This window comes from Centroberyx affinis, unplaced genomic scaffold, assembly GCF_046629955.1.
Source record: "Centroberyx affinis isolate AG114_WGS23_722 - 3 ecotype Tasmania unplaced genomic scaffold, CSIRO-AGI_Caff_v1 ptg001570l_1, whole genome shotgun sequence".
NCBI lineage: Eukaryota > Metazoa > Chordata > Actinopteri > Beryciformes > Berycidae > Centroberyx > Centroberyx affinis.
Window position 1 is genome coordinate 112,558 of NW_027280021.1, and position 11,159 is coordinate 123,716.

General features: G+C 41.4%; 1 protein-coding gene across 1 annotated transcript in view; it reads right to left on the reverse strand.

The window, feature by feature from the left end:
• Positions 1–9,139, reverse strand: part of LOC139650896 (exostosin-1a-like) — a 77,091-nt gene extending 67,952 nt beyond the window's left edge. Inside the window, exons 1-2 of the mRNA XM_071527683.1 lie at positions 9,015–9,139; positions 2,996–3,089 (exon numbers count right to left, since the gene is read on the reverse strand). Of these exons, the coding sequence (XP_071383784.1) occupies positions 2,996–3,089; positions 9,015–9,139 (219 nt within the window). The remainder of the gene's footprint in view (positions 1–2,995; positions 3,090–9,014) is intronic.
• Positions 9,140–11,159: the final 2,020 nt, after the last annotated feature.

The following is an 11,159-nucleotide window of genomic DNA, read 5'->3' on the forward strand; positions in this document are numbered from 1 at the left end:
AACTTTTCCTTATGGCATTTAGTGAAGTATCGTTTTGCTTGTTAGGGGGGTGACCTGTGTGGTTTGATTTTTTTTTCCCCTCTTCATTTTCTCAACTAGGATTGTCATATTGAGGCATTCACAGGTTGCTAGGATGGTACTAGGTGGTTATTAGGCAGTGGTGGAAGAAGTACTCTGATCCTTTACTTAAGTAAAAGTACCAATACAGCAATGTGAAAATACCCCATTACAAGTAAAAGTCCTGCATGAAAAATCCTACTTAAGTAAAAGTACATAAGTATTAGCAGCAAAATGTAGTTAAAGTATTAAAGTAAAAGTAGTGGTTTAGTCCCTCTGACTGATATTTTATTATATATGACATCATTAGATTATTAATACTGAAGCATCAGTGTGTAAGCAGCATGTTACTGTTGTAGCTGCTGGAGGTGGAGCTAGTTTGAACTACTTTATAAACAGTTAGCTAGTTTAGTCCAGTGGTTCCCAACCTAGGGGTCGGGCCCCTCCAAAGGGTCACCAGATAAATCTGAGGGGTTGTGAGATGATTAATGGGAGAGGAAAGAAGAAAAAACAAAGTTCTGATACACAAATCTGTTTTCAGTTTTTGGACTTTTTCTCTAATCTTTGATTCTTGCTGAAATATTGGATCATTTGAACATTTATTGAAATGAAACCATGTGAGGTTTAGAGGGGGAAATCACTATTTGGCGGAGCTGTTAACAACTCATAGACATCTGAAATGTGACCCGACTACACACTGCTTTTTGTAAGACGTCAAAAGCCAAAAAGGTTGGAAACCACTGGTTTCATCTTTAACAATGTGTTGTATTTTAAAAGCTTGTTATATTATCCATTGTGTCAAATCTCTATCTGAAAAGTAACTAAAGCTGTCAAATAAATGTAGTGGAGTAGAAAGTACAATATTTCCCTCTGAAATGTAGTGGAGTGGAAGTATAAAGTAGCATCAAATGGAAATACTCAAGTAAAGTACAAGTATCTCAAAGTTGTACTTAAGTACAGTACTTGAATAAATGTACTTAGTTACTTTCCACCACTGTTATTAGGTGATTACTAGTGGTTGCTAGTTGATTACTAGTAGTAATAGCAGCAGCTGTAGTAGTAGCAGTAGAAGTAGTACTAGTGGAAGTATATAATAGTAGCAGTAGTTGTTGCTAGGAGTATCTTCCGATTAATACATTTAGCACTTTGTATTTAAGTGAACAGCACATTCATAAAACCTCATAACCACTGCCCTGGATGTCTGCCGAAGAGGGAAACTCGCGCACGCTATTTATTCCTGAACGGGAGTGTGCAGCCTGTCCTCAACAGAATATCTAATAAGAGAGCAAGGAAAAACAAGAAGAAGAACAAGGAGAACAAGACAGCCAACGGCAGGCGCGGGGCAGAGCCAGATAGTTAAAGACAAAATGTCAAAACAACAGAGAGACAGATAGAAACAAGGTGCTAATGAAAGCTGAAAAATGCTGTTGTCTGAGGATGTGTGAGCGTCCTCTCGCTATCCTCAGTGGTATATCTAAAGAAACGGGGTTTTTCTGTGGCGTGCAGATGACAGTTTGTCAATAGCAATAAGATCAACTGTTGGTGAGAGTAGGCCACTGAGGCTGTCCTTCCACTCTTTGGTTCCTTAGTGCCCCGGCTGCAGCTCTGCAGGGTGTCTGACAAGTCTTTAATCATCGGGATAAGGAACAGCTCATGTTTTTTTTGGGGCTGGGCCAGTAGGTGGTGACCAGCCCTGAGAAGCTGGTTAAAGAGTTGACCATCTTGAAAGGCGCATGGTCCAGACTCCAGCCAGAAACAAGGGTGGAGGCTATGTTAGCTTAGCATGAACAGAAATACGATTGTGCGATAGTTTGGGTTTGGGTTCTCAACGTGGGGTCCGGGGACCACCAGGGGTCCTTGAGGGGGTTCCAGGGGGTCCCCCAGCAAACTGATGAATTGTTAAACTTCACCGTTATTTCATTTACAAGAAGTGAACACAATCAGAGAATGTAGAAGAATGACTGTTTTGATCATAGTTTCTCTGTTATCTCTCTACCTCCATTATAGATAGTCATGGAATTCTGGACAAAATCATATCTGACAATAAAAATATTCTCAGATTTGGGTCTGAGAGACAAAATCTCATCAAATGGGGGTCCGTGGCCCTAATGTGGACTAAAGTATTGGTCCTTGATATGAAAAAGGTTGAGAATCACTGGTTTGGACTACTTACTTGATATTGCCAAAAATGCTGATGTTGTAAAGCATAAATAATCATTAAGTAATATGGCATTATTCATGTTGATTAGCAGTCTTTTACTTAGTGGAGTTTGCTAGCTTTAGCTGGGACAGACAAACAAGAAGTAAAGTGTGTTTAACTTCTAAGTAAATGACACATTTTACCATTTTATTTGTTGTAAAGTTATTTTCCTCTGCATTAGTAGCAGCTGATAATGAATTGCTTTCCGCTAGCTTACTTTCTTTAAATGGCGTCTAGAGAAAGAAACACCTTTGCACAACCTTGCCTTCCCTTCATAATTAGATATATTAAAAAAATCATCTAATTCCCATCCTGCCAAAGCTAAAGGCAGTGGTTCCCAAAGTGGGGTTCAGGGACCACAAAGGGTCCTTGAGGGGGATCCAGGGGGGGGGGGGAAATGAAGAGGAGTTTAATTTAACTTTTATTCCACTCCCCGGATGTTTGCACTAGGAAAGAATGCAGAAAACACCAATATTTGACCAGAGTTTCACTGTCCCCACTGTTACAGTACATCGAGACAGTTATGTAATTTTGTATAATGTCATAACTAATAAAAAAAACATCTCACATGGCGTTCCTTAGGGGAAAAAAACAACAAATGGGGGTCTGATGCAGATCTATTTCAGGGGTCCTCGACATGAAAACAATTAGGGACGTCATCCTTGCAAGCACAGGCACACACACACACACACACACACACACACACACACACACACACACACACACACACACACAGACCTGCAGGGCCTCCAGGAAGCGGAAGGACCCCAGGCGTCGGCCCCGAGGCACCAGGCAGAAACTGGAGTTGTGGAGCAGCTCCTGGTAGTCGTACCTACACAAACACACACGAGAAATCAGATTATTAGACGAGAGAAGACCATTTCACCCAATTGAAAAGAGCAAAACACAGTGAAACGAGAAGAGGAAGGGAATTCATTTCAGGGGTGCAACTTTATGCTAATTTCTGTGCTCGTCTGTTAACAGAGAATATTGCGCCGCGTTAATGCTCTACCCTTCTCCCTGGCCTGAAACTAAATGGGTCTGAGGTAATAGGTAAGAGACAGAGAGAGATGAAGAGCGCGGAGGCTGGAAATGTCAGGATGAACTCCACAGTGATGAAAATGTGCACTCTAATGCAATTTTGGTGGAACAAGGCAAAGGAGACAGAGATCGAGAAAAATACAAGAGTAAGGGAGAGAGAGAGAGCATGGGATAATCAAACTTCCTAAAGAGCAAGTGAAATTGCCGGCACTTATAAATTTATGTCATTGCTTCGACTGCAAAAGGTGGAGGAATTTAGAGGACATTTATCTAGCGGCAATAAGATCCGGAGAGCTGAAAGAGACATAGGGGGAAGTGAAAAATGAGTGTCAAACCTTGACACAGAAGAAGAATAATGAAAAACAGCTTACTTTTAAGTAGCAGTGAAATACTCTGTAAAAAAACAGAAAATATCGGTGGATGTTCACGAGACACAATTACCTTTTCCTTTAGAAAAAAGTCAATACTTGGCTCATTGGAGTGGGACACTCAAATAAGCTCTGTTTGCTTTCAAATTCTTAGACCCCAACTTCCATTGTACTGAGAAGCAGTGGTGGAAGAAGTACTCAGATCATTTTATTTAAGTAAAAGTAGAAATACCACAGTATAAAAATACTCCGTTCCAAGTAAAAGTCCTGCATTCAAAATGTTACTTAAGTAAAAGTACAAAAGTATTAGCATCAAAATGTACTTAAAGCAACAAAAGTAAAAGTACTCATTATGCAGAATGGCCCATTTCAGAATAATACAGTATATATTATATTTTTGAATTATAATTATTGATGCATTAATGTGTAAGCATCACTTTAATGTTGCAGCTGGAAAAGGTGGGGCTGATTTCCACTACTTTATATACTGCTGGGTATCTTACAGTAATCTATAATAATGCATCACAGTTTATTAGTTGATTATATTTTGTATTAATAATCTGAATCTGCAAAGTAACTAGTAACTTAAGTTATCAAATAAAGGTAGTGGAGTAAAAAGTACAATATTTCCCTCTGAAATGTAGTGGAGTAGAAGTATAAAGTAGCATCAAATGGTAATACTCAAGTAAAGTACAAGTACCTCAAAATTGTACTTAGAGTAAATGTACTTAGTTACTTTCCACCTCTGCTGAGAAGTCATAAGTCAAACTTTCTGCCTATGATCACAGGACTACCCGAGAAATATATATGCATATTAATGAAAATACTGTATATTTGTGTGGAATCTGATCAAAATGCTGCCTTGGAATCAATTTCGGTCAAGGTCTTCTCATTGACAACCTGACTTGGATGTCTTGGAGTTTTTGGTCAGGGAGGAGCCTCCATCATATCAGAGGTGGATGACACTGACTGGCTTATCCCTTAAAAATGTGAGATAGTGGCCTCATGTATTGGCAGACTAATGTATCAATCTAACCCTAATTGGCAGTACATAACATTTCTTCAACTTGTCAGTAAAAAAGATTGTACATACACCCTTAAAACGGCCTTAAATGAACTCCAGTCCCCACCAACCCTGCGAGTTTCCCAACTAGTGGCAATTCACTTCTGTCTGTCTGTACAAATAAAAAGTCTGACTTTAGAGCTCAGGGAGCATAGAGTGTGTGTGTGTGCGCGCGTGTGATCCCAGGCCTGGCCTGAGGAGATTTCTGATTGCAGCCTAATCTGTCTGGGGATCAACTGTCCCCACAACCTTACCGCCAGACACCTGTGTGTCTGTGTGTGTGTGTGTGTGTGTGTGTGTGTGTGTGTGTGGGTGTGTGTGTGCGTGACCACCTGTCTGAAAAGGAACCCGTATAATGTGCGCGCTTTCACAGGTGACGAGAGAATGTCTGACATATCACTGACTGTCACCACATCTTACCTTGTGTGTGTGTGTGTGTGTGTGTGTGGGGGGGGGGGGGGGTCTGTGTGTGTGTGTGTGCAGGTGTGTGTGAGATAAGATGTCAAGTGTCCAGCTTGTCACCCCAAGACAAGGTCATTGCAGCACCTCTGAGAGACAGACAGAGACAGCTAGTCGCATCTAAAGCTGCTAGTCCAGTTGTAAAACTGTTCAATCCCATACAGCAGTGATTCTCAACCTTTTTCGTATCAAGGACCCCCAATTGATGAGGTTTTGTTTCTCGGACCCAAATCTGTGAATATTTTCCTTGTTAGATATGATTTTGTCCAGAATTCCATGACTATCTGTATTGTAGGTAGAGAGATAACAGAGAAACTATGATCAAAATAGTCATTCTTCTACATTCTCTAATTGTGTTAACTTCTTGTAAATGAAATAATAGTGAAGTTTAACAATGCATCAATTTGCTGGGGACCCCGTGGAACCCCCTCAAGGACCCCTGGTGGTCCCCGGACCCCACGTTGAGAACCACTGCCATACAGTTCCCACATTACACATGTTTTGCAATGTCAAAGTACTTGGGTTCAAGAGTGGAAGTAACGAATTACATCTAACTGAGAAGGGCTACTCTCTATCACCAATTGCCATAACACAACAGTGATTCAACCTATATCCAGTTCATGAAAGCTTTTCCATTTGCTGTTCTAAACACTGGTAGCTCTTTCCTGGGAAAAATCCTCTGGTGCACAGGAAGTGATGCATTTTACATCTTTGGTTTGTTTGGAATAAACAGAAGAAGAACTGGGTAGTTAGCATGAGCAGCGATAGCCACCATGGCTGAACAGACAAAGAAGAGAAATTCAAACTTCCTCAACAGAAAATCCGAGGAAAAAGACATCACAGGACACAGTTTGATTGACAGGTGATCTCTGAGAAGTGCAGTGCAGAAACACCACAGCAATGGGCAATGAGCACTGAGCGCCAAAGATGGAGACAAAAAAGCAAGGACCTCAGGGATTACCACTTCTTGCCTTGAGGCTGCGAAGCCCTCCTGCCCCTCAGTTGGTCAAGTTCCCGCCCCCAACACTTGTCACTCATCTTGATGTGCTGTCTACCTTGAAACAGCATCTAGCCTGAGGTAACCGCCATCCGTAAAGCCAGAAGAATCACACAGCAAACACAACAATCTGACATTGATGTTTGTGTTTTTGAACATTTAGCTTCACCGTTCTTTCTTTTTTTTTTTACTGCTTTCCTCCATTGTTATTGTTGCTGTGACTTCCCTGTAGCCACTAGCCTTACCTTGATAGCCACAAGCCCAGCTCACCACTGGCCACGTCCATATGACACGTCAACAGCAATTATACTTTGTACGGAAACCGCCACTAACACACCCCTAAATTATTGTGTTGATTCATGCTTGACTTTGTTTATCCACTTTATTTTGTGAAGGTTTTTTTTTAATAGCTTTTGTCCTTTTTTATTGCATTAGAAAGATCATAATAACTTTCTGTTTAAGTAACTCACTACCTTTACTCTGAGCTACTTTTTACTTTTTCTTTAGTACATTTTTACATAAGAAATCTTACTTCTACTAATGTTTTAGCAATTTGACAGCACTAAAGCACTTAAGTATAATATATTGGGTCTCTATCCACCCCTGCTTTGGACAAAAGTGTCCAGTAAATTGAATATGTATGTGCAGATAAATTGCACTGGCACAGCTGCCTTGTGGTTAGAGCGACTGAAACCCATGTGACTTTGAGCAAGACATTGCTGAACCTCCTCCCCGTTCACCTACTGTGAAACACTCTAAGTAACAATGCTCAGTGTGTGTAATGTAAATGTTGATCTTGGACACAGCTTAAATTTAAAGGAGAAAATTCAATATTATTCAATAGTAACAGTGTGTGTGTGCGTGTGTGTGTGTGTGTGTGTGTGTGTGGGGTCGGTGGGTGGTGTAATAGAACTGGCACGTTGTTGGGAAGGTGGATCTCTAGAATGTGAAATTCTCTCCCCCTGAACATTCATCATTAACTGCAATGATCAATAAAGCATTAAAGTGAAAATATAAATCTAAACAAAATAAATCTCTGCCTCCGGCTTTGGCTTTTTGACAAAAGTATGACTAAATACAAAGACATGATCCTTTTAATAGCTACTGTAATTACAGCTCCTTGGTGTCTGAAGCATCTGTTGTACACCCAGAAAAGGGAGGGTTCTTCAAAGGTTATTTGGTCAGTGTAGTCGTTCTGTATAGAACCATATGGACCAATATGGTTCTTTTAATAAAGCTGATTTAATTTTATGCATTCTTAAAGTTTTGCTCTGGTTCAATTATTTTTAATATTTTTTCCACCTATTTCATCTTGAATATAGCTCTTACTTTTGTTATATTTCTTATTGTATATATTTTCTTTCTTTGTTTCACTATGTTCCACTGATGTTATTTTGCATTTATATATTCATACTTTTCATTCAAATATTTCTAATTAATACATTAAATGTTGTAATGTTGTTGTTAGTTGTGTTATGTTCAAATATTCCCTCATACTCATAATGGGTACTAATGAACTTAAGAATGATTTTTATAAATCTCTGTATTAAGTCAAGCTTGTTTCATGGTGGGCATTGGACTCTGACAAGGATGCTCCTTGTCCCCTTTCTTGTTCATGATAGTCATGGACAGGATATGAAGGTGCAGCCGGGATCTACTTTATTTATATAGTCCTTCATCACAAGCATGTCCTACCTAACCTACCTAGCTGAGCCCAGCCTACCCAGCACCACCAATCTTAAACCCTCAGAGGGTTTGGTGACATTAGAGTGGCATCTGGCATCTCTACTGTTTGCAGATGATATTATCCTGTTGGCTTCATTGGACTGTGATCGCCAATGTAGCGTTTCGCAGTCGGGATGAGCATCAGCACCTCCAAGTCTGAGAAAAAGGTGGCCTGTCCCATTCAGGTAAGGGGTGGGGGGTGGGGGGTGGGTTCAGGTATCTTGGGGTCAGGGATTGTGACATTGACCACTGGTTAGGTGCTTCGGCTGCAGTAATGCGGATGTTGTTAAACCATGGTGGTGAAGTGATCAGTTTGCCGTTTGATTTTTGTTCCCATCCTCAAATATGGTCGTAAGCTCTGGGTAATGACCGAATGAATGAGATGAGATTGTGTAACAAGGGCCCGAAATGAGGTTTCTTCACAGGGTAGTTGGGCTCTGCGTAACAGGGTGATACCAGTCCCTAACATGTATGTATGTATTGTATGTATTGCTTTGTAGAATGTCTTGACATGATTCAAATAGTGTTGCTGAGCTGAACAGGAAAGAATCAGCTTTCATTGTGGACATTTATTTTGCCCTCTTTTCCCGTGTATTTTTCCTGCTTTTTGCCATCAATACAAGTGAGTCTATAAACCATAATTAGAAAAAAAATTGATAGCATATAAAACTTTTTTCATTACTATGCAATCTAATGTTCTAAAAATCGATATTTAATCTGTTCTGACAATTGTACCAATTTTTACTTAATTTACAGCATAAATGATTTGGTAGCATATGTCTACCTGTAAGTTATCCCACTAAGCACTTGACCAAACAGTAGTTTAGCCACAGATTGGAGGTGGGGTTCACCCTCACTTTTGAGGTCATAACAACTCGGCTTGCTGCATTGACTGACCCATGATGTCAATGTGGACAGCTTCATTGAAACTACTGACTGTTTTTTACTTATCATGCCATTTTGCAGTTAAGTCACATCGCTGTATGTTAGGAACCAGTGTTGAAGAGCTCAGTCGAGCCGCTGCTCCTCCACATTGAGAGGAGCCAGTTGAGGTGGTTCGGGCACCTGGTAAGGATGACACCCCCCCCCCCACCCCCTAAGCACCTCCCTTTGGAGGTGTACAGGGGCACAACCCACTGGAAGGAGACCCTCAGGTAGAACCAGGACACGCTGGAAGGACTCCCAGCTGGCCAGGGAGCACCTGGGGATCCCCCAGGGTGCCATGCCATTGTTCCGACGGCCCATTATTCTGAAACCCCAATAGTCGGAAAACTCCATGCCTGGCTCCATCCACAACCGTGGCTTCTGACAGCCTTGACCGTAACCTTGCTCTAACCCTGACCTCAATGACCCCATGCCTCAACCCAACCATCTGTCGGACAAATGGGCTTTCGGTCCAATGGGTGGACATTTTTCGGACTATTGGGGTTTCAGAATAATGGGCCATCGGAACAATGGGGCAGTCCCCTCCCCCAGGAGGAAGGTGCTGGGGAAAGAACATCTGGGCTGCTCTGCTTGCTCTGTTGCCACCATAACTGTAACCCTGACATGGTTAAGTAGCAAGAACATGGATGAATGGATGGTACAATCAATGGTTTATAGCACCATAAAGGTCCTAAGTATGGCCATTTGAGAATCATGCAACAATGAACCTTTGTTCATTTGTTCCTTTGTTCATTGGTTCTTTATAGCACCAAAAGTGACTCTTCTATGGAACAAGTCTAAATAAACCATTTTCCACTTTTGTTAAGAGTGTATTATCTTCTCTCTGCTCAGACAAAAGGCTGAAATAACAGGAGAGAGAGAGAAAAAAGAGGACATAGATAGTGGGGGAACAGGAGAGGCAGGGGTTTGAGAGTGACAGGAATAGTAGGCAAAGCAAACGACGTCTTAGTCCGATATTCGCCCCTCATCCCTCGCCGACTGGCTGGTTAATCCTCTCAAAGCACATTTTCTCAACTCATTAATCTGTCATTATGCTTCCTCAGCCACCTGCTTCACTGTCTGCAGCGAGGGAAGAGGAGGACACTTCACCTCCCTGCTGTTCCAACAGCGTGTGTGTGTGTGTGTGTGTGTGTGTGTGTATGTGTTTGTGATAGAGAGAAAGAGCTAGAAGATACCCAGTGCGAAGGAATTAAAAATCAATATCTGCCACGAAGAATCACTCAGAACATTTTAGTTGAAAAAGAAAGACAGCATTGTTTACTGTAAAGCAAAAAGGGTCTCTTTAGTAGAAGACACTAGATAGTTTCAAGAGTGATTGATCGATACAAGGACGCAGAGAATAGAACAACAAAGGCCTTATTTACACCAGTGAACAGTGGACTTTTCACATCTAAAGTCACACCACCAAAGATAATATTGCTTTGGAGAACTCTCCTCAAAACCAGACATGAAAAGCCACTTTCTCCATTTTTAGGCAATTAGCCGAAACTCTTATCCAGAGTGACTTACAATGAGAGAGCAGGTACGAGTTCGGTGACACTTCAACAAGACATACAGCTGTTGTGTATTGGGACATGTTGGCTGTTGTGGATATCAAACTTGTGACCTTTCAATAACGGGACAACTTCTCTAACCACAAGGCCACCCTGCCACCTCCAGTGTCGGGTGAAAAAGAACGAACGAATCGTTTTGAACTAATCACTCTCTCGAACGAACCTCCCACTCTGAGTTTCCCATCAAAGCGAGTCCGACAGCAGCTCGTCCAATGTTCGTCTTTTTGCCTTTTCCCCCACCCACTCACTCACAAGCAAGGACCGAGCAAGCCAAGCTCTCTCCGGCCTATGCACTGAGACAAAGGGCTTCTGTAGATGATCAAAGTAAAGGCTACAGTGAGCCACAGAACCACTGTCAATGATCGCCATGTAAGCATTGCAAGCTTTGTTCTGTGTAGGCTCAATCAATATATTGCATTATACCTCCACAAAGACATCTCACTTTCAAACCTGCTCTTTAAGGAATTGCATTGTTGAAGTTTTTTGAGTTTCATAGTACAGTATGTAACCTGTATGCTGAATACTTAAACTGGCCTCAAAATGGCAGTGGTATCGAACGCTGGAGATGCTACTCATCTCGGACAGCCTGCAAATACTGAGCCTGCGGCATTTGGCCAGGTACACTGCTGCAGTTTTCAGCTTGGTTGGTAGTCACTTGGTTGGTAGTCACACTTTTGCCTATTGATCTAACTAATCCTATCAAGGCAGTTTGCAAAATGTTTTATCAACAAAAAACAATTAACCTCACATG